This window comes from Protobothrops mucrosquamatus, unplaced genomic scaffold (assembly GCF_001527695.2).
Source record: "Protobothrops mucrosquamatus isolate PMUCROS unplaced genomic scaffold, P.Mucros_1.0 scaffold655, whole genome shotgun sequence".
NCBI lineage: Eukaryota > Metazoa > Chordata > Lepidosauria > Squamata > Viperidae > Protobothrops > Protobothrops mucrosquamatus.
In genome coordinates this window covers 544,557-568,259 of record NW_015386944.1, presented here as the reverse complement: position 1 = coordinate 568,259, position 23,703 = coordinate 544,557, and the positions used below count along the sequence as shown (strand labels likewise).

Below are 23,703 nucleotides of genomic sequence, written 5' to 3'. Positions count from 1 at the left end.
TCACGGCTGGTCCCTGGTGGTCTGTGGTGGAAACGGAGCCCCCGGGCGGGAGACCCGAGTCTCAGGCTGGTCCTTCGTGAGCGGAGGGGGAGGGCTGGGGAAGAGCCAGCAGAGGCCTAAGCTGTGCACGGTTGAACTTCAAGAAGTGTCTCCTGGGATTCGAGCACAGGTGGTCCTCGAATTACGGCCACGGTTGAGCCCAAAATGTCTTTTGCTAAGCGAGACAGTTGTGAGCTAAGCTTTGCCCCATTTTACAACCTTTTGTTGCCACAGTCGTTAAGCGAATCACCGCAGGTGTTGAGTTAGGAACTCGGTTCTTAAGTGAATCCGGCTTCCCCATTGACTTTGCTTGCCGGAAGGTTGCAAAAGGGGATCGCCTGACCCCCCCTGGGACGCTGCCACCGTCGTAAATATGAACCAGAAGTCTGATCACGTGAGCCCTGTGTGAAAAGCAGTCGTGAGTCCCTCGTTTTAGTGCCCTTGTAACTTTGAGCCGTCACTAAGCAAGCGGTTGTAACGCAGGCCTGGGGGCAGGTGGGGTGACCCATCTGGCAGGCAGACTTCCTCTATTTATACATGCGTGTGGGCTGTCGTGTGTGGCACGTGTGCAGACGGGCGAGAGACCGGAACGTCTCCTGCACGGCAGATTGGTGCACCAAAAGGGGGAAAAAACTACAGGGGGAATAAGGAGAGAGCCTGCTTCAAGGGGCCGCTCTGCTCCAAGCAGGGAGCCCAGGGCCCTTTCCAAGAGATGCACGGGGGGGAGGGGGCTTGGGGGGGCAGGAGTCTTTGGCTGGCAGTCAAGGGAAGGGAGGACTTGGCCGGGCAGACGGGCTCTCCGTCGGGAGCAGGGCTGGCGAAGATGCTGCATCACTGGAGGAAAGGAGGGCGAGGGGGGGGGGCTCTGAGTTCACAAGTGATGGTTGGCAGCAGGTTGGAGGGATTGCCTGGCTGCGCTGCCTGCTTGCCACCAGCCCACAAGACTCCGGGACGGAGAATAGCGCTACTCCTACTCTTCCACCGAGGGGAGGGACGTGCCACAAACACGGATTAGTCACCATGCATTAGTCACCACGCAAAGGACCCTCTGAAAAGGCAGCTCAGAGGGATGGCAGGAAGCTCAGAATTAGCAGCTCCTGGAAGGATGGCCGCCACGCGTGCTTTGAACTCGGCACCTTCCCCAAGGAAGTTAGAGCCAGGAGGCTAGGATGCCCTCATCAACCGGGCACCGAGCAGTCCCCAACTTAACGACCACAATTAAGCCCAAAATATCTGTTGCTAAGCGAGATGTTTGTTAAGTGAGTTTAGGTCCATTTTAGTTAACTTACTGGCTCAAAGGCAATTGGCCCCCAAGCGCTGCCCCAGCTGCAGCCCCCTTGGGGCCCCCACTTTGCATCAAGACCCAGGAGTTGCTCAGTGTGCCCAGGATGAGGGGGGCCTCCAGCCTTTTCACCAGGTGTCCTAGGCCCCGAGTGCCCCCAGGAGGGTCCCCGTCTTTCAGCCCCTTCAGCGGACCCCCATCCTGTTGGGGACAGGAGGGGGAACGTGGTGGGTTCCTTTTGTGTAACCTCCGTTCCTTCAGGGCCAGCGGGCTGAGCGACGGCCTGCTGGCTGGGTTTGGGTTGGGCCTGTGGAGGTTCCGGTTGTCCAGGCCGCGCTTGTCTCCAAGGCCCTTTTTCAAAGGAAAAAACCCAAGAAAGCCCAGCTGCCTTTGGGGAAAAGCACCTTTGGGGCATCGTAATAAACGGGGAGACCCTCCAGAGGCAACCTGGGGGCTGCCCAGCCCTGCGCTTGGGGTCCTGATCTGAAAGCTCAGGGGAAGTTGGTCTGTCTGTCTCTCCGTCCGTCTTTCCGCTCGGCTGCCCATCGCTCCAGGGATCGTGTCTGGATCCCCGTTGCCTCCCGTGGATCTCCTGGGATGAGGAAGGGGCCCAGCATCGTGGGCACCATCCCAGCCCGAAGCGGCTCTGTGCATCAGCCCCAGCAGTAGCTGCAGCCGGGCGGTTGTGTTGAAACGCTTCCTGCTGCTCCTCGGAGCAGAGCGGTTTAGCTTAAGCTGCCCTTAGAGATCCTCCCTCGCCCATTAGTGACCGGAGGCCGGAGACAGACACAAGCAGAGGGAAGGAGGGCCCGTCCTCCACCTCCAGGGAGGTTGTGCAGAACCCACTTAGCAACCCTGTTACTAACTTAACTGCTGCGGTGATTCACTTAACGACGGTGGCCAGAACGCTCGTCAAATAGGGCAAAGCTCAAATGTCTCGTTTAGCGATGGAAATTTGGGGCTCCCTAAGTGGAGGATCACCAGTAGAGGAGGGGGGGGAATGTGGGGCACGGGAGAACGTGTTCTGTCTGTCCTGGGAAACTCTTGGGGGGGGAGTGCCGGGGGGGCTTAATTCGCTGGGCTTCGCCTTCTCTGGTGACCGTCTCTGTCTCTCCGCCAGCCGGCTGCTCTGTGCTGCCTCTCGCTCATCTCTTGCATGGCCATCCATGCTCAGCTCTCCATGGCTCACCTCATCAGCTGGGTAACTATCACCTTCCTCCTCCTCCTCCTCCTCCTCCTCCTCCTCCTCCTCACTCTCTCCTCATCCCACGCCTGCCTCCTCTTCCTCTCTCTCTTGGTCCCTTCATGCTCCTAGCTGGTCCCTCTTGCCAATGGCGGCCGACCTGGGTGAGGAGGAGGAGGAGGAGACCCCCCTCCTGAGCCAGCAGGAGCTGGGGGTCCCATTCTGGAAAGCCCCCTCGGTCACTTAGGCCAGGGGGGCGGCCGAAGCCTCCTCTGAGCCCAGGACATCCAGGTAACATTGGGAACAGCTCCGGAAGACGAGGCAGCCCTCCACTTAACGACCACAGATAGCGCCCAGAATTCCGGTTCCTAAATGAGACATTTGTTTCTCCCGTTTTACGACCTTCCTTGCCAGAGTTCTTAAGTGAATCACCGCAGCTATTAAGGTAGTCACCCAGTCGTTACGTGAATCTGGCTCTCCCCATTGACTTTGCTGGTCAGAAGGTCGCAAAAGGGGATCGTGTGACACCCCCCCACCTCCCCCCGGGACACACTGCGACCGTCACAAATGTGAGTCGGTTGCCGAGCGCCTGAATCTTCCATCACGTGACCACGGGGGCGCTGTCATGGTCGTAACGGCCCTGAGTCACTTTTTTCAGTGCCCTTGTAACTTCAAACGGTCACTAAGTGAACCGTCGTAAGTCGAGGACCGCCTGTATAAGGAGGAAGAGGGGGGGCAGAAGAAGCCAAGATGCAGGGGGCTGTTCTTGCAGCCGATCTCACTCCAAGTAGGCTTCTCCCTCCCACGGAGGGAGGGCCTCTCCTGCCCTTGTCTACCTGGCAGGGCTGACAGGTGGGATCCCATGCAGATCTCAGGTGGGCTTTGAAGCTGCTCACCCCCCCATTCTCCCCCCCCCCCCGTCTCCATGTGCTGCCAGCATCCGTGGGGAGGAGAATCGGCAGCACACCCGACTTGGGCTCTGCAGGGGTGCAGCTATTTGGGGTGACCCACGATCCCCAGCAGCTCAGGCCGGTGTTATGGGTTCTGTGTCAGTAAATCGGTTCCCGGGCAAGCACAGCAGAATCCATTCTGCGCAAGTAACCAGAGTTTCTGAGCCGTCCATTCGGGATGGCGGAAACGGCTTTCCCCTGAATTCCCTTTTACGAGTCCTCTAATTATTCACTTAATCATTCATTACTCGTGTTTGAGCAATAGTCATTTGTCCTGATTATCTTTCTTCCCCCCCCCAAATGCAGTGCCAATTTTTGTACAGTTTTGAGGTAAATTAATGCGGATAAAAGCAGTCTCCCAGATTTTGCAAGCCCTGCATATTTTCCTATCATCCTTTTTTCTTTCCTTTTATTTTCTTTTAGAATGTTCAGTTGCTCTCTGGAAGCCCATAGTGACTAGTCTATTTTATTTATTAATTTAATTTCTATACCGCCCTTCTCCCGCAGGACTCAGGGCGGTAAGAAATTGCACAGTGAGTGGGACAGAAAATACCTTTTGCTGTGGCTCCCGGCTCTGATTCCCCCAGCTTGGTACCCTCAGCACCAGACAAGGAAACGGGAAGCTCTTTCTCACCTTTGTATTCCCCCCCCTTCCCCGTCCCCTCCCCTTCCAGGAGCCCCTCCTGCATTTCATTTGGATATAGGATAGGATAGGATAGGATAGGATAGGATAGGATAGGATAGGATAGGATAGGATAGGATAGGATAGGACAGATCAGGACAGGACAGGACAGGACAGGACAGGATAGAAATACAGAACAGAATATAGAAAATGAATAGAATAGAATAGAATAGAATAGAATAGAATAGAATAGAATAGAATAGAATAGAATAGAATAGAATTACAGAACAAAATATAGAAAATGAATAGAACAGAACAGAATAGAATAGAATAATAGAATAGAAATACAGAACAGAATATAGAAAATGAATAGAACAGAACAGAACAGAATAGAATAGAATAAAATAGAACATGGAATGGAACGGAACAGAACAGAATAAAATAGAAAATATGGAATGGAATGGAATAGAATAGAATAGAATAGAATAGAATAGAATAGAATAGAATAGAATAGAATAGAATAGAATAGAATAGAATAGTAGAATAGAATAATAGAATAGAAGAGAACAGAACAGAACAGAACAGAACAGAATCAAGAGTTGGAAGGGACCCTGGAGGTCTTCTAGTCCAACCCCTGCTCAGGCAGGAAACCCTATGCCATTTCAGACAAATGGGTGTCCAGTCTCTTCTTCAAAACATCCAACTGCCTTCTGCCCGCCGCTGTGATTCTGTGAAGGAATCTGGTCTTTGCAGGTGCCCCTTTGCTGGACCTTTCGGCAGAATTTGCCTGCTGGGATGGCCACGTAATCCTGACTGAGCACCTGAGGGCAGAACAAGAGGTAAAGGATGGAAACTCATCAAGGACGGAAGCAACCAGGAAGTGAGGAGGAATTTCCTGGCAGTGAGAACAATTAACCCGTGGAACAGCCTGCCTCCAGACTGGAGGTTTTTAAGAAGAGACTGGACAACCGTTTGTCTGGGATGGTGGAGGGTCTCCTGCTTGAGCAGGGGCTGGACCTCCAAGTTCCCTCCCAACTCTGTCCTTCCGTTATATGGCCTGTTCTGACTCTCTCCTCCCCGCCAGGTTCCTGTCACACCCACCCTATCTTCTCTCTCGTGTCATCTCAAGAGGCTTCTAGCTCTGGCACAGAAGCCCCCGAGACCCCTGGCTCTCCTGGGGAGGGTGTTGGCACCAGCCCTTCAGATGCCCTCTTTGTCTCCTGAAGATTATATTCCCCAGTCTTCCACTTGCCCCCTTGCCCAAGCCCTGGAAAGGACCGGGAATCACGCGGGCAAAAATTGGGTAGTAAAAGGGCTCGTTCCAGCCCAGCCCTTTTTGTTAAGGCTGCAGATCTCAAAGTCCTTCTTGTGCCATTCTGCCTCTTATTGCGGTGGGGCGGGGGCAAAAACAACACAAAACACACACACACACACACACGCACGAGGCTTTGAACAGAAGGGAGCAGGTGCACCCGTGGATGAAGAGGGCTGGAAGGAGGGGTGGGGAGGGCGAGTGAATGGCGTTGATTAAGCCTGATTTAGTCCCCTTCTCAGCTGCGGCTCCTTCCTCCCGCTTGCTGCATCACGTTGCTTCCTTTCTGCATAATCTGGCTTGCTTTGATGGGGCCGTCCGTGTCCGTGTGCAGAGACCTGGAACAAAAAAAAAAGAGATCACCCCACTGAAAAACAGCCCCTTTGCACTGAGGGTCTGGGGAGGGGGCAGAGGGCCTCCCCCTCACCCACTGCCAGGCTGTTGCAGGAATCCACCAGCCCAAGGACTGCCCAGACCTTCCACTGAAGATCAGAAGCACCGGATGGAGACTCACCAAGGAGATAAACAACCTGGAACCAAGGAGAAATTTCCTGACAGTAAGGACAGACAACCTGTGGAACTACCTGCCTCCAGAAGCTCTGGGTGCTCCAGCACTGGAGGGAATGGACAGCCCTTGGTCTGGAATGGAATAGGGTCTCCTGTCAGAGCAAGGGGTTGGACTAGGAGACCTCCAGTCTCCCTTGTAACTCTCTTATTCTGTTTAAGGAGACAGGAGATGACCTCTCTATTCCATCTCTCCTTTAAAAGGTCCGCTGGATTGGACCGCTGATGTCCAGCTGTCTGGGAAAGATCTGGATGGCTGGGCCAGTCTCTGTCCCCCCCCCCCAACCCTGCTCCTTGTGCAGGGGTAGGCAACCTCGGCTCTTTTATGACTCATGGACTTCAACTCCCAGAATTCCTGAGTCAGCAGAGCTGGCTCAGGAATTCTGGGAGTTGAAGTCCATGAGTCATAAAAGAGCCGAGGTTGCCTACCCCTGTTACCTTGTGTGAGAGTTGCTGGTCATGGTGGGGGGGGAGGAGGCCGAGTTAGCGCTGGGACACTTGGCTCCCTCCCTCCCCCCTTTGAGTGCCAGCTGCTGCTCCGGAGAGTGTCCGTCTGCATGTGGAGGACGGGGCCCTGCCTTTGCTGCAGCCATTAACGCCCCGTGATTGATGGCCGAATGCAGCTTGGACCGTGGCTGCACCGAGTTGGTGTCCCGCCCCCTCCGCAGGTGGACTCTTCCTCCATGTCAGGATGGTCGAGGCAATAATTGCAGGCATTTATCTGAGCCCCCATCTCCCCCCCCCCCAGGCCTTTCGGCTTGCAAGATCTTGCCAGGAGCCTCGCTCGAGCCAATCCGAGGGAACGGCGCAATGGGCTTAATTAGGAATATCTCAGGCTGAGAAGGAGAAAGAAGGATGTCGAGTCTTTTGACTGCCGGGGAGCATCTTTCTGTCCGGCTGTTCTCTGCACTGATGCACAATCACAGCAGCACCGCCTGCTTCTGCCCCGCTGGAGATAGCCAAGGGTTCTGGCAGCACGTGAAAGTGGGAAAGATCCTGAGGTCAATCCCTGGATCAGCACAGAGGTCAATCAGAATAGAGCAGGAAGGGGCCTTGGAGGTCATCTAATCCAACCCCCTGCTCAAGCAGAGACCATACCATTCCAGACCAGTGGCTGTCCAGCCTTCTTAAAGACCTCCAATGATGGAGCACCCACAACTTCTGGAGGCAGGTTGTTCCACTGTCAGGAAATTCCTCCTTAGTGCTAAGGTTGCTTCTCTCCTTGATGAGTTTCCATCCGTTGCTTCTTGTCCTGCCTTCTGGCCAGTCCACACTTGGAATCCTGCATCCAGTTTTGGTCTCTGCAATGTAAAAAATGTGACTCTGGAAAGAGCGCAGAGAAGAGCAACAAAGATTGGGGGACTGGAGGATAAAACATATGAAGAAGGGTTGCTGGGATTGGGCATGTCTACTTTAATGAAGAGAAGGACAAGGAGTGACATGATAGCCGTGTTCCAATATTTAAGGGGCTGCCCCAGAGAAGAGGGGGGTGTTCAACCTATTCTCCAAAACACCAGAAGGCAGGACAAGAAGCAACAGATCGCTGCATTATTTTCAAGGAGTTTGCAAAACCATCTTTTTATAATCTGGTCCAGAAAGTCCCCGGGTATCTATCTTACACTGGCTGGATTTGAGCTGCTAGAGATGTTTCTTGCTCTGGGGACATCAGCTCCTTCCAAGAACGAAGCCTTCCCGTCATATTTCTGTTTCTGTGCTCTTTGCAATTCTCAAGTGGAATGCATCGTTTGGTTGAAGAAGGCCGAACCAGAATAATTGAACAGCTCTTTGATATGGGACAGCATTTTTCTCTTTTCATGCAGCAGCTGGCATCCTGTTTCTTTCATCTCCCTTTTATTTTCAGGGCATTGATAGAAGCTCTTTTGGTTGTTATTGTGGCACACTTCTAACCTCTGGGTGCATTTTCTCAAGCTCTTGTTGGTTGGCCCCAATCGAGCAAAGCTGGGCAGTCGGACTCAAAGAAGGACAATCTCTACAGAAACAGAATAACAGAACTGGAAGGGATCTCGGAGGTCTTCTAGTCCAACCCCTTGCTCAAACAGGAAAATCTATACCAATTCAGACAAGTGGTTGTCCAGTCTCTTCTTAAAAGCCTCCAGTGATGGAGCGCCCACGATTTCTGGAGGCAACTTCTGTTCCACTGGTTGATTGTCCTCACTGTCAGGAAGTTTCTCCTTAGTTCCAGGATGTTTCTCTCCTTGATGAGTCTCCATCCGTTGCTTCTTGTTCTGCTTTGGAGAATAGGTTGACCCCCCCCCCTCTTTTTTGTGACAGCCCCTCAAATATTGAAAGATGTTATCCTGTCACTCCTTGGTCCTTCTTTTAATTAGACTAGACATACCCAATTCCTGCACCCGTTCTTGGTATGTTTTAGCCTCCGGCTCCCTAATCATCTTTGTTTGTCTTTCTAGAATCTCAGCATCTGTTTTGTGTCATGGCAACCAAAACTGCATGCAGTTTTTCAAGTGTGGCCTAGCCAAACAAGGCAATCTAAAACAGTGCTAAAACTTCATGTGATCTTGATTCTATCCTGTCAGAGCAAGCACAGCCTTATTGCGCTGAGATAACCCAGGAGTAAATACAGTAAACAGTGGTCCATATTAAATGGTGGTTTATCATACACTATCTACAAATATCATACATCAGGAACAATATACATACATGTGGTAATACAGTATAGTAAATCCCAACACAGAGCAGCCACAGCAGGAAACTGGAGAGAGGGAGAGGGAGGGAGAGAGGGAGAGAGCCCAGCAAAAGCCTTCCCTTTTGTACTCAGGCTCTTAAAGGGATACAGACACAGACCCTGCTGAGTCATTCCTATCATTGCATCATCCATCTTACATTACATTACACCATTACATAAGCTGTTCAGCTATTAAATTAATACCTTGACATATCCCTCTGTTAATGCAGGGCAGGATTGCATTGGCATTTTTGCTGCTGCTTCAGTCATTTGCATGCCAACTGGGGGATTCTGGGAGTCCCTCAAAAGGGCAGCCCCGTTTTATGAAACACTCTCCCTCCCCCCCCCCAGAGATGTTTGGGAGTAGATGAAATATCTATTAGCATTTCAACGCAGCCGAAGAGGGACCTTCGGACCTTAGGTTAAGGGGTGGGCGCCATTGATGTATTTGCAATCTTAAGTTTCTAGTGTTAGGTTTTTAACACTCCCTGGAGAGGCTCTGTATAGAGTCTGCCAGGGTGGGAACTACCAGCATTTTAAATGGGGGGGGGTGTCCAGTCTTGGCAATTTTGAGACCTGTGGACTTCAACTCCCAGAATTCCCCACCCAGCCATGTGAACCCCAGAATTCTCTGTGCCCCGTCCACACCTGTCCCTGGCCAGGATCTGGATGGTGCCTTGGCTCTCAAGTGTGGGGGGGGGAGCACACTGGACCAGCCCAGGCCCTTCGGGGGCCGGAAAGCAGAGAGGCCGGAGCTGCGATGGGGCAGCTGGCTCCCTTCAGAGGTCAAGGCCCACACCCTCACCCACACCGCCCGGGCTGTTGTGCAACCAGGAAAGCGATGCTTCCGGTGCTTTAGGAGTTGTTGGAAATTTTGGGTGCCGTTCAATCAGAAAATGCCTTTTTTGGAGCAAAATGGAACCGGTTAGAGCAGGGGAAGCATTGTGTAACTTGGCACATGTTAAGGGGCTGGGCAATGTAAAATTACTTGCAAGAGGGGGGGTAGCTTACAAAAATACAAACCGAAATGGATGCAGATTTCCACACAATTGAAAATTCATACAATTTTGAACAGTTATTCTGTTAACAGGCCCGTGAGTGGAAAAACGGGAATGCTGTGGGAAGTGAGAGGGGCTGCGGGGGTCTCAGGTGGGCACCCGGAATGGTGGGATTGTGTCACTGAAGGAGGAGCAGCCCATGCTCAGCCTCAATGGATCTGACTCTCGTCCCCCCACCCCCACCCCATTTTCCCCGCAGTGCTGAGCATTGGAGAAGGGGGCTTCTGGGAAGGAACCGTGAAAGGACGGACAGGCTGGTTCCCGGCAGAATGCGTCGAGGAGGTGCAGATGCGGCAGTTTGACGCCCGGCCAGGTAAGACCCTTTCCGGGGGGAGAGGAAAGAGTGGCAGCCAAGACTGGGGTGCCCCATGGCAGATTGTTGGCTTCCTCTGGCCCCAGAGGCTGCCTTCATAAGACGGGCTCCAGGCTACTGGACCTCATGATGAGACCAGCTTCAGTAACTGATCTTCTGCCCTTAGCCGAGGAAATTGTATTGCTCCTCATCCTGATGGACAACCCCTGTCCTCCACCTCTTTCCTCTTAAATCTGTGCGCCCCCCCACCATAACTTTCCCCAATTCCCATAGCGCAGAGATAGGCAACCTTGGCTCTTTTATGACTCATGGACTTCAACTCCCAGAATTCCTGAGCCAGCCATGCTGAGGGGAAAGGGAGAGGCTTCCAAGCTGAGCCATGCTGGCTCAGGAATTCTGGGAGTTGAAGTCCACGAGTCATAAAAGAGCCAAGGCTGCCTACCCCTGCCCTAGCGACACACCTATAGGGTAGATTGGTGCCCCTGGGATATTTCTGGCCCATTGAAAGGAACAAGAAGAGTCGGGTGCCGTTTTGGGTCCAGGGGATCTACTGAATCGAGGAACATCTGCTCCCTGGAGAAGGCTCAGAGATACCAGCGCCCAGGCTGGTCACCCTTGCAAGGTTACAAGCTAGAAAAGAGGAGCAGATGTCGTGCAGGCTCCCAGCTGTGTGGTTCCTGTGTGTGTTATATATGTGACATGTGACATGTGTGAGAGGAAAGGAGCATCAAGCAGCTGAAGCTCCCGTCGGTACACAGCACATTTTTGCACACTGCCTGGCATTCATTTCAGCCCCCAGCCCACCTTCCCTCCTTCCAGGAGCCCCCTCTTTCTGGGCACAAAATGTTTCAGCACATTCTGGGACCCCCTGTAGCTTTGCACTGCTGGGTTGTTGCTTCTCGGTGTGGCTGGGGGAGGGTGGGCAGGATCCCTCCTCTTCCTCCTCCTCCTCCTCCTCCTCCTCCTCTTCCATTGCCTCCTGCCACCATCAAGCTGGGGGGCTGCATCAGCTCCCATCACCAAGCTGCCTCTTCCAGCAGAGGTGGGAATACTGTAGACCAGGGGTAGGCAACCTGGGCTCTTTTATGACTCGTGGACTTCAACTCCCAGAATTCCTGAGCCAGCATGAGGGAACTATGGCCCCCTCATGACTCGTGGACTTCAACTCCCAGAATTCCTGAGCCAGCCATGCTGAGGGGAAAGGGAGAGGTTTCCAAGCTGAGCCAGGCTGGCTCAGGAATTCTGGGAGTTGAAGTCATAAAAGAGCCAAGGTTGAGGACCGCTGCTGTAGAGCCTGCGTTTGGCTAGCACTGGCTGAGTGCGAGGGTCGTAGCCCTGCGGTTCTGTCTTCAGCCATCCTTTTCCCGCGTGGTCAAATCATGGCTCAACAGTTTCAATTTCAGTCAATCAGAATAGAGCTGGAAGGGACCTTGGAGGTCTTCTAGTCCAACCTCTTGCTCAAGCAGAGGACGCTACATAATTTGAGACAAGTGGCTGTCCAGTCTCTTCTTAAAAACCTCCAGTGATGAAGCACTCACCACTTCTGGAGGCAGGTTGTTCCACCGGTTAATTGTCCTCACTGCCAGGAAGTTTCTCCTTAATTCTAGGTTGCTTCTCTCCTTGATCAGTTTCCATCCGTTGCTTCTTGTCCTGCCTTCAGGCGCTTTGGAGAATATTTTGACCCCCTCTTCTTTGTGGCAGCCCCTCAAATACTGGAAGGCTGCTATCATGTCCCCCCTCGTCCTCCTTTTCTTTAGACTGGCCATGCCCGATTCCTGCAGCCGTTCTTCGTATGTCTTAAGTCTTTTTAACATGTTTAACGTGTTTGTTAGCAGTGATGCTCCCCCAAGGAGTGATGTGGGTGGCTGGGGAATTCTGGGAGTTGAAGTCCATTGCAAGTTGCTCAGGTTGACCAACACTGCTGTGGACCTTATAATGTTTGTGATAGTGACCTTTATAAATAATGAGCAGAAGGCAGCGAAGGGCAGCTTAACTTGACTTTAGCAGAGCTTCTCGTCAAGAGCCCACAGAGAGTCGAGCACAGACAGACGTGTACAGGATCCCGCTAGAGCAGTGGTTCTCACCCTGTGGGTCGGGACCCCATTTGGGGTCGATCGACCATTTCACGGGGGTCGCCAAGCAAGGCTGTCCGCCATTTTTTTTGTCCGCCATTTTTTTGTCTGCCATTTTTTCCCCCTTTTCTGGTGGGTGCCTTACCTCCCTTGGGCTGGGCCAGCTGGTGGTCGGCCTGCTCCGTCTCTGCCGCTTGCCAGCTACGCCTCGGCCGGTGCAGGGGGCGGAACCACGCATGCGCGGCGCTCCCGGGCAGGGAAAGTCCTCGACTTACGACCGGTTGGGTGGTCCTCGACTTACGACTGGTTTAGTCCTCGACTTATGACCGGTTTAGTCCTCGACTTACGACCGGTTGGGGTCGCGGCATTAAAAAGGTTGAGAACCACTGCGCTAGAGGCGCAGGGCTGGCTGAAAGTAGCCTAGCCAGGGAGCAGCGTAAGACAAAAGGCTCGGCAGAAAAAGTTGGCAGGAAGTGTTCACAACACACCGCAAGTCTCCATTTGTAGGCCCTGTACTGTGCAACAGGCATCCAGAGACACCTGATGAGGAATTAAGAAACAGGATTGTTAAGTTTGCAGATGCCACACATGCATGGGAGACCGCAGACCTCATGAAGGACAGCATCAGGATTCAAGAGTGTCTTGAGAGGCGGGAACCCTGGGTAGAAAGCCGCAGGATGGATTTCAACCTGGACAAATGCCAAGTCCTTCAGGTGGATCAGAAAATCAAACACAACACCATGGGGCTGGGGAGGGAATATGCTGTGAGCGCGGCAGTAAACTCAAAAGGCATCTGGATCGCTTGGTGGATCACAGACAGAACCCCAGTCAACAGTCTGATCCCAAAAGGAAAATACAATCCTAAGGAAAGAATAATGTCCAGCAGAAACTGTGATTAATATTTACATGTTATTTATATGTAAGGGTGTAGGTCTATACCAGGGGTCTGCAACCTTGGCCACTTTAGCTGGCTGAGGAATTCTGGGAGCTGCAGTCCACAAGTCTTAAAGTGGTCAAGATTGCAGATCCCTGGGCTATGCGTATGTTGTATATAGTATGTTTGTGTTATGTATGTGTACACTTTGAGAGCAAGCAACTAAATTTCATTTTTAACGTGTGCCATTGTGCCCACAGTAAAAAATGTCAATAAAGGTTATCTATTTATCTGTCTGTCTATCTATCTATCTATCTATCTATCTATCTATCTATCTATCTATCTATCTATCTATCTATCTATCTATCTATCTATCTATCTATCTATCCACCCATCTCTGTATCTATCCACCCATCTATCTATCTATCTATCTATCTATCTATCTATCTATCTATCTATCTATCTATCTATCTATCTATCTATCTATCTATCTATCCATCCACCCATCTCTGTATCTATCCACCCATCTATCTATCATCTATCAGTCTGAACACGGATGGCTGAATGCGATGAGCAGTGTGCGACACCAGTAAAGCGTGCAAGAAAATAAGCAGAATATTGACCAGGGAGTCAAAGAAAGAAGTGCCAAGTCCCTTGATTGCTTTATGGGTGGAAGATGTTTAAGGAAGGTTTGCAGTGCCGTTCAGGGCATCTGGGCTGGGCCGATGGAGGGAGGGGGGCCTTGGCATCCGTGTGAAGCGGCGTCATTATCTGAGAAACAGCGCTGGGTGGACGGTTCCACAGGCCGGAGGGTGCAGTGAGGAACATGGATTTGAAAATTAATGTGACAGAGATATAGAAGTGGTTGCCTTTGACGGAGAAAATGGATTGAACAATTGCAGGTTGCACGTAAATGGCAAAAAAAAAAAAAAAAAAAAACCCACCCAACCTCAGAACTAGCAGATATCTGCACCTTGCCAGAAGGTTGACTAAGGCTGGGGAAATTGCTGGAGAAACTTAGATATGCAAATACCGCTAGAAAAATAATAGGTCGTGTGTGATCCATGGAGAGGACTATTGGAGAAGCCAGAATAGCTGCACCTGGGAATATCCTTCAAAGACGGGTCCAGGTTGGGAATGCCACCTGAGAGCCGTGGGGACGGGGTCCTCCAGAAGGGGGTGTGGGATATAAAAAGAAGAGAAAAGCTAAAGGTTCCCCCTGCCCAGCCGTGTCTGACCCTTAGGACGGGGCTAAGTCCTGGAGGGGGGGCTGAAGCGGGCAGAAGGCTGGAGAAGGTCCTCAGTCCCCAGGGGCTCCCACGGAGGAGACCATGGTTGCCCTGTTGTGGTGAGCATGGACCCCCAAAGCAGGTGGCCCAGCAGACGCGGGAGGGAAAGGAAGGGAGAGCAGCTCCGCTCCCAGGGCCAGGGCAGGTGGCTGCCTGCAGGGAGGAAGAGGACAAGTCCCCTAATGGGAAGGTTGCAGGTGCCCCCCCCCAATTCTGTCTTTGGCCAGCCAGATTCCAGTTGCTTCTGCCTCTCCTTTTCTCTCAGAATCAGGAACATGTAATTGTTGAAGGCGTCATGGGAAACTGTGGGTGTCAGTCATTGACTAATTACTCCAAAGCATCCTTGATTATCGGCGTTCTCGCAATCAGAAGTGCTTTTGGAGAGAGGCCTCCTTGCGTGGGAGCCGAGCGTGGAGCCAAGCGGAGGCCAGGGAGCCTCTGGGCATCCGTGGCTTATGGAACGAGGAATCATCGGTCCCCTTTTGCTGACCAGACTCCCACTCCGTCCAATTGTTCTTCGCAGAGCAAAGGGGCCCATTTCAGAGAGGACCACGTGGTCCTCTTCTCACCTCTTCTCTGGGATGTTGGATGGAGCAGGATGGAGCCTCCCCTTCCTTCGGGGCTCCAAGCATATTCCAGTTTTATTGTTAGGACCCATGAATTTAAGCCCAAAGGGTGGGCAGCCTGGCATGTTCACCCCTCAAAGGGGGATTGGAGGAGAGAGAAATTTTAAAGACGGAGTGGGAACTTTAAAATGGGGGTCGCGTACAATTCCCGGTGAATCAGATGGAGATGGTCCTGCGTAGATCCCAGGTCTCCAGGATATAGTCAAGTAGTCAAGATGGCTGCCACTAGGATGAGGTCTTAGTTGTGTTAGGCGTCACATCCTAAAAAGGACGGAGAGCTTTGATGATAGTCATGGCCCCTCTTTGCCTTCTGGCCAGGCCCTGCAGACGGAGGTAGCCGACTGGAAGCAAAGTTGGAATCACATGGAGGTCTTCTAGTCCACCCCCACCCCCCACCCACCCCACTCAAGCAGGAGACCCTATCCCATTTCAGACAAAAGGCTGTCCAATCTCTTCTTATGGACAAATGGACAGCCATTTGTCTGGAATGGGATAGGGTCTCCTGGTTGAGTAGGGGGCTGGACTAGAAGACCTCCAAGGTCCCTTCCAACTCTGTCATTCTCTAGGCAGGCACATCTGCCCAGCTGTCAGCCCCTGTACCATGACTTGCCTCCTGCAGGCAAAACTAGTCCTGCCCCCTTGAGTGGGGGCCTTGTCCCAAGCCCCCCTTCTCCACCCAGGCCTTTGGGGGGGAACAGCTGTCACCAGGCTGGCTGCTGAATCCTTGTGGCTGATGCATTTGGCCTCAGGATCAGGCTCCTGTTTATTTAATTACTTATTCACGACTCATGTTTATTGGTGCTTGATTAGCAACGAACAGGTGCTTTTAAAAATAAAGTATTTTTTATAGCATCTGATTTAAGTGCATCCCAGATTTTTCTCTTCCCTTGCAAAACTGGATTCTTGACAACTGAAAAAAAAAACAACGGGCAGAAATGTTTTATTTATTTGGTGGCTTCGTGTAAAGAGGAGCAAGGAGGCTGTTTTGGCTGGCCTAGCAAATGACGAATCCTTGTTGCGTCCTCACTCCCTTTTAAGCGTTAGTATCTTGGATTAGTTCAGGGGTAGGCAACCTTGGCTCTTTTATGACTCGTGGACTTCAACTCCCAGAATTCCTGAGCCAGCTGGGAGTTGAAGTCCACGAGTCATAAAAGAGCCAAGGTTGCCTACCCCTGGTTTAGTTAGTTAGTTTTGCTTTTCTTCATGAAAATGGTACATCAGCCACATTGCTGATCTTGGTTTAGTTAGTTAGTTAGTTTTGTTTTTATTCATGAACATGGTACGTCAGCCACATTGCAGCCAAGTCTGAAAAAGAGGGAGGGGGGAACAGATTGAAAACACATTTGGAATCCTTCCTTCCCTAAGCAGAAACCCTCACCCCCCCAGCTCTGAACCACTGGGACCCATCCCGATGAGGCTGGAGGTGGCCCTTCCGTTAAGCAAGGCCCACTGGCTCTTTAAGGGGGAGATTTGGGGGAGGGGTGTGTGGAAGGATCAGCTTCTCCTTATGCTCCTCATCCCCCGAACCTGCAGCAAACAGGGTTTTGGCCCCCCAGTTTTGGGGATTTGCTCAGGGTGAGCCGGCCAGGACTGGACGCAACTGGAGGACTGCAGCACACGGGCTCTGGGCTGCCCCTGGCGATTTTGGTTGCTACCAAATTCAGCAGTTGAGCTGTTCATTGGGGCAAGTCGGTCCATGGGGTGGTGGGCAGTTCCTAAATATGGTAGGTAGGTACAGAGCACGAGAAATAGGATGGATGGATGGATGGAGATAGATAGATAGATAGATAGATAGACAGACAGACAGACAGACAGACAGACAGACAGACAGACAGACAGACAGACAGACAGACAGACAGACAGACAGACCTTTATTGTCATTTATGTCCAGCCTATGGAAGTGAAGGATGGATGGATGGATGGATGGATGGATGGATGGATAGATAGATAGATAGATAGATAGATAGATAGATAGATAGATAGATAGATAGATAGATAGATAGATAGATGATTGATAGACAGACAGACAGACAGACAGACAGACAGACAGATAGATAGATACCTTTATTGTCATTTATGTCCAGCCTATGGAAGTGAAGGATGGATGGATGGATGGATGGATGGATGGATGGATGGATGGATGGATGGATGGATGGGCAAGTAGGCAGGCACAGACAGACAGACAGATGGACGCAGGGCCATTCCTCAAAAGATCTGCAGAAGTTGCCAGCTGTTTTTAGGGACACTGTAAGGAGCCGGAGTGGCCTTGCTCTCCCCCCCCCCTCCTTCCAGGGCAGCCTCCGACCTCCCTGTTCTCTGCCTGCAGACCAGCCCCGGAGAGCCTTGTGCCAGCCTGATCCTGCGCCTGGCTTGGCGCTGATCCTAGAAGTCTGTTTCGTGATGGATTCTGCAGTTAGCTGCTCCGTGGAGATTGGGGGTTGTTAGCCAGCCAGGCAGGCCCTGGGGGTTTTGGGGAATAGTAAGACGGAGACAAGCGGAAGAAAACAAGCTGCAAAGTGGTCTTGGTGAACGTGTGAACGCTACGCCCAGGAGGAATCTGTTCCTTTCAGGCTCACGGTGTCAGAAAGACCACGGGAGTGCAGCTCTTTGCAGGCTGCCTGCACAATTTGCGATGAAATGGCAGAGCTTGAAAAATGAGGCATTTAACCACGGCGAGCCACCTGGGAGGGGGGGGGGGCACGGCCTTCCTGAGAACTGAGATAGGGAGCTGGGATGTTAATGGATGCTTCAAGTTGGCCCCTTTTTCCTTTGGTTGACTATCCCCATTCTTTAAATCTGTGCTTTGAATTAATCTTGGTCTGGAGCTGGTACCATTCCAGTTAGTTTGCTGGATCAGCACCTTCCTCCCCTTTGCTCATTCCGCATCTTGGAGAGCCCCCATCCCCCCGCCCATCCCTTTCTCTCCAGAGGGACTCTTCTGCCTTCTCCTCCTCCTCCTCCTCCTCCTCCTCCTCCTCCTCCTCCTCCTCCTTATCCGTTCTCACATCCATCAGCCCCGATGCCTGCTTCCTGCTTGACAGCTCCATTAAGTGCCATCTCACGGCCGCTATATTTAGAAGCCAGGAGAAGAATGAGCCTCCTGGCTGTGGACAGGCCATCAATCCTGGTCCCATCACAAAATAATGTCCTGTTCTCTGAAGGGTTTTCAAACAAGGGGCCGGTGCTTGGAGCGAAGCATCTGGGAAGGAAGGGGCAGCACACACCCCCTCCCCCACGCCATTTGGGTTGTCTTACTCAGACATCTTCAAGAGAGGCCAGCTTCTTCCACCAGCAGGACCTGGTGGAACAGCTGAGCTACAGGGATCTTCCCATGCCTGGGTAGAGTTTTCTCTTGGTCCAGCATGTGGGGATGGAGGGTCCCATCAAAAGGACTACTGGTCAGAGGGCTTCTGCCCCTGCTCCCTGAACCTGTTGTGGTGCACGTGCATTCTGTGGTCTCCATAAGAGATCCTTAGAAAGGTCTTCCCCATGGTATTTGGCTGGATCCTTTGGAAACTCCCACAAGGATTGACAGTATTTGTGTGTTGGGGAATGAATTTGGACGTGTGACGACTTCCCCTGATGCCCCCCCAGATGTCAGCTTGGAGGAAGATGAACCAGTTCTGGGCATGTCTGGAGGGGAGTTGCTCAGTGGCTCCAAGCAGCCATCTGAGAGGGATTTGGCTGAAGCGCAGCTGCATCAGGACAGCCCTGGGGCCTCAAGGGCGAAAGCATGGGGATGAGGAAGAGGAGCTGCCTTCTGCACCTGATCCGAGAACCCGTAGGGCAGAGAAAGGGCAGGAGCAGAGGAGGTCAGCCAGATGACTTGCGAGGAGGCAGCCTCGCCCTTCTTGATGGACTGCATCGGAAGCTGGCTGTTTGGCACAGCAGACAGAGGAAGCGACGCTGGGAACAACGTGTTCACTTCTTCGCTGTGTGTTTTCTGGTGGTTGTGATTCTTGCCATGCTTTGGATTGACACTGTGCCTTGACTTGGATCGGGCTTTGTGAACTCTGGACTTTTCTCGCCTGGTGAAACCTCTCGTGTTGTGGATTTAATTTGGCCTGGTGGGTTTATCTCGTTTGGGAACCTTTCAAGTGCCTTGTGGACTAGCCTCGCTCTGCTGGTGGCTGGACTTAATTGGGACAGTTCTGGGTTTTTGGTGAAGGGAGTTGCGGGGGGATATTAATAAACCCACTAAATTAACGTGTGTGTGTGTGTGTGTGTGTGTGTGTGAATGGGAAAGCACAGGACGTCTGGGCGAGGAGGCAGCTGAGGTCCTCTTCTGTTGCTTCTTAACTGTGGGAGCCAAGAGCCCCGTGACTCTGTCCTGGGGGGGGGGGGTTCCAGTTTGCCCTGCAAAGTCCCAGCCCCCCCCCCAACTCTGCCTCCTTTCAGACTTCGTCCCCACTGACTTAATTACTGGTCAATCTGTGGATGCAGAGCTAGTTTGCTTGCCGTCCTTCTAGATCGCCCTCAACTGCCATTCCACGGACACTCTACAAATCAATTACGAACATTAGAAAGATAATTAAAAACTGCGCAGAATGCAGCACAATATGCAACAGTAAAAATGGCAATAAATCCAGCATAAAAAGCCCAGCCATAAACCGACTGTAAAATGCTGCCGGCATTTGGAGGCCCAGCGTGGCTTGGCCAGGACAGCTGCCTTGGCCTGAGGCTCCCTTTGCTTGGAAGGGGAGGGGAGGGGCGGGGGGGGAGCTCAGAGACCCTGGGGGGCTGGGGGGCGGCTGGAGCTGCAGGCTGTGATGCGCTGAGCCGGGGGGCTCACCCAGACACTCCAGGTGGAGGCAGAACTGGGAGCACCAGGGAGCTGAACAAAGCTGGGCAGGGTTCAGAAATGCTGCCGCTGAGGGTGAGGATGGAGGTGTCTCTGAGCTTGTTTCTTTTCTTGCAGGCATTTCATTACCCAAACTAGGTAACCTCATCAGTGCTAGAAGGGAGGGGGGTTGGCAGGAGGAGGAGGAGGATTGTGGGGTCCTTGGTGCTTGATTTCCCAGAAAAAAAAACACAGACTGCAGGAACCATTTGTGCTTCAGTTTGAGAGGCAGGCAACACACACTCATCCCCAACAGCCTGTTCCTAAGTTCAATAGTGAAGGGACAAAGGGCAGAAAGACATCCTGCAGAAAGCACAGCTCCAAGAAGGCTCCACACCATTTGCACCACTCAGATGACCCTGAGGATACAGACAAACCTCCAAGTGGCCTCAGCGACTCTCTAAAACAGGGGTAGGCCCACCTTGGCTCTTTTATGACTGGTGGACTTCAACTCCTAGAATTCCTGAGCCAGCCATGCTGAGGGGAAAGGTTGCCATGCTGAGCCATACTGGCTCAGGAATCCTGGGAGTTGAAGTCCATGAGTCATAAAAGAGCCAAGGTTGCCTACCCCTGCTCTCAAAGAATGCAAATGATCATCCAGTCCGAGCAGAAGAAGCTTCTTGAATGAGAAGTGAAACATCTTCAAAGAAAAAACAAAGTCCAGTTGTCTCCTGAAAAAGCACCTTTGGGATAGCCAACAAAATGATATTTAATGTGGAGAAAAGCAAGGTTTTACACTTAGGCAGAAAAACCAACGGTCCAAGTACAGATTAGGCAAAACCTACCTCAAAAACAGTAACTGTGGGAGGAACCTTGGAGTCCTAGTGGACGATCACTTAAACATGAGCCAGCAGTGTACAGCAGCAGTCAGAAAAGCTAATACAGTCCTTGGTTGTATAAACAGAGGCATAGAATCAAGATCACGCAAAGTATTAGTATCACTTTATCAAGCCTTAGTAAGGCCACACCTGGTATCTTGCATCCAGTTTTGGTCACCACATTGCAAAAAATGATGTTGAGACTTTGGGAAAAGTGCAAAGAAGAACAACTAAGATGATCCAAGGCCTGGAGACTAAAACATACAAAGAACGGCAGGACTTGGGCCTGGCTAAAGAAAAGAAGAAATAGGGGAGACAGGATAGCAGCATTCCAGTATCTGAGGGGCTGCCACAAAGAAGAGGGGGTCACGTTATTCTCCAAAGTGCCAGAGGGCAGGATGAGAAACAATGGTTGGAAACTGATGAAGCAGAGAGAGAAGCAACCTGGAATTAAGGAGAAACTTCCTGACAGTGAGGACAATCAACCAGTGGAACAGAAGTTGCCTCCAGAAATCGTGGGTGCTCCATCACTGGAGATTTTTTAAGAAGAGGCTGGACAGTCACTTGTCTGAGATGGCACAGGGTCTCCTGCTTGAGCAGAGGGCTGGACTAGAAGACCTCCAAGGTCCCTTCCAGCTCTGTTCTGATTGATTGGTTGGTTGGTTGATTGATTGGGAATCAGGACAGCGTCAACATGGCTGGGACAGCCTTGGACAGCAAAGACCCTGGCTTGGCCATGTTCTTCCACTGGATGGCCTGGGAGAAGAGAGCACCAGGCACTTGGGTGTCACCCTTGAAGACTGGTCGTCCAGAAGGCAGGAGTCTCTCTCAGCAGCTTCCCAAGACTGCAGCTGTCCTCAGACTGCCCATCAAAGCTCCCAGCAAACAGTATTCTTCACAATGACAGAAAGGTAATTATTACATATGTGGGCAGTAATTGTATTTCACAAATTTAATTCAAATTAAATATGCTGGGAAGGAAGACTAAACCACTGACAACAGATAGAACAACACGCCTTAGATTGAAGGCAATGAAGACGTCAAAGTGGTGGACGGCCTTTGAGGATCAAGCACGGCAGTCAAGGCACCAGCAGTCGGGAAAGGAGCTGCAGCCAGCGCTGGGCAGAGCCGGCCAGGAGGCCTCGGGAAAGATCTCCAGACGCCGGGATGGGTCTACAGCTACAGAGAACAGGACTGTGCAAGCTGTGATATTCCCCGTGACGCCCTACGGAAGCGAACAATGGTTTCTAGCCCGGTGCCTTAACCACTAGACGCAGCAGCGGTAGGCAACCTTGGCTCTCTTATGACTCGTGGACTTCAACTTCCAGAATTCCCGAGTCAGCATGGCTGGTTCAGGAATTCTGGGTATTGAAGTCCACAAGTCATAAAAGAGCCAAGGTTGCCTACCCCTGCACTAGACCATCCTTTTGGCCTGCCCCTCCCTGCCTCTCCCAAATTTATCCCCTCCCTCTACTCTGCCGGCATCTGGCTGAGACCCTTCCCCCGAGGGCGGCCTGGGGATGCCCGCAGCCCTACAGGTGGGCATCCTCTAAGCATCGGGTCCATTGCCTAAGGCAGTGGTTCTCAACCTTTTTAATGCCGCGACCCCAACCAGTCGTAAGTCGAGGACTAAACCGGTCGTAAGTCGAGGACTAAACCGGTCGTAAGTCAAGGACTACCCAACCGGTTGTAAGTCGGGGACTTTCCCTGCCCGGGAGCGCCGCGCATGCGTGGTTCCGCCCCCTGCGCCGGCCGAGGCGTAGCTGGCAAGCGGCAGAGACGGAGCAGGCCGACCACCAGCTGGCCCAGCCCAAGGGAGGTAAGGCACCCGCCGGAAAAGGGGGGAAAATGGCGGACAGCCTTGCTTGGCGACCCCCGTGAAATGGTCGATCGACCCCAAATGGGGTCCCGACCCACAGGTTGAGAACCACTGGCCTAAGGCCTGTGGACACAGTCCCTGTTTTCCTTTGAGTCAGCCTATTCGTGCTCCTTCTCTGATTCCTCGGTCTGTGCGCTTGAAGATCCTCCGTCCGTCCGTCCTTTCAGCCCGAAAGGCTCCTTGCAGCTTACAGATCTGGGCTCTCCAGGTGAATCCAGGGGAACAGAGCCTTTTGTAAGACGAGCACAATAGAGAAGCACTTCTGCAGCTGCGGTTGAACAACGGAGTCCTTGCTGCTCTCAGCTGGGCTGCCGGCTTGCAGACATTTCATTATCTGCCTAAGCAAGAGGGAGCAAGCCCCTCCCTCCCGCCCTCCCGCCCTCCCTCGCTCGGCTGATGTTAGCTGGTCGGATAATGAAGCATCTGCCAGCAAACAGCCAAGCTCAGAGACCATCACGGACTCTACAGTCAGGAGAATGCTGGTCTCTTCTCCGCCTGCTTTTTTTGTTGTGTGAACCCAGCTAGTATTTCGGCATCCCGGCCATCAGCCATGCAAGGTCTGTGCTGGGAAAGGGGAGCAGCCGTCTCAGGCTCACCCCCCCCCTCGCAGATAGGACCGGGGACTGAGGAGGGGGCCTCCTTCGCACAGACAGGTCCCCTGCAGGATCTTTGACCTCCGTCCTGCCAGCAGTTTCGGCATGGAGCCAGCCAGCGGATCTGCTGCGGCCTGGCAGGCGGCCACCCTGGACTCATCGTTCACGGCCTCGGTGGGTCGCACTGGGCTTGCTGAGGCCGTGACCCCGAGGCCTTCCTTCTTGCAGTTTCCCACAGAGTTGGAAGGCACTTTGGAGGTCTTCTAGTCCAGGGGTCCCCAACCTTGGCAACTTTAAGACTTGTGGACTTCAACTCCCAGAATTCCTCAGCCAGCTTTGCTGGCTGAGGAATTCTGGGAGTTGAAGTCCACAAGTCTTAAAGTTGCCACGGTTGGGGACCCTGGTTCTAGTCCAGCCCCCACTCAAGAAGGAAACCCTTCCCTTTCTCAGAATACAAACACACAAACACACAAACAATTGATGCAATGCTGTGGAGTTTCAAGACCGGAGGGCCTCCCTGCCGGAGACACTAAGTGACACCCAGGGCCACTGAGCATTGTCCAAGGGTGGGGCTGAGGGATCCATAGGCATGTCCGATCTCTGCGCAGTTGGTCCGTTTTTATCGGGGTGCCTGGAGAAAAGGGGAGTCATCGCACAGCCAGGGGGCTCCTCGCCAAGGTCTCCC

At 52.3% G+C, this 23,703-nt stretch overlaps 1 protein-coding gene across 1 annotated transcript in view; it reads left to right on the top strand.

Annotated features, from left to right (window-relative positions):
• SHANK3 (SH3 and multiple ankyrin repeat domains 3) overlaps nt 1-23,703 on the top strand; it is a 131,492-nt gene that overhangs the window by 43,240 nt on the left and 64,549 nt on the right. The window contains exon 9 of the mRNA XM_015817915.1: nt 9,914-10,027. Within this exon, the coding sequence (XP_015673401.1) occupies nt 9,914-10,027 (114 nt within the window). The remainder of the gene's footprint in view (nt 1-9,913; nt 10,028-23,703) is intronic.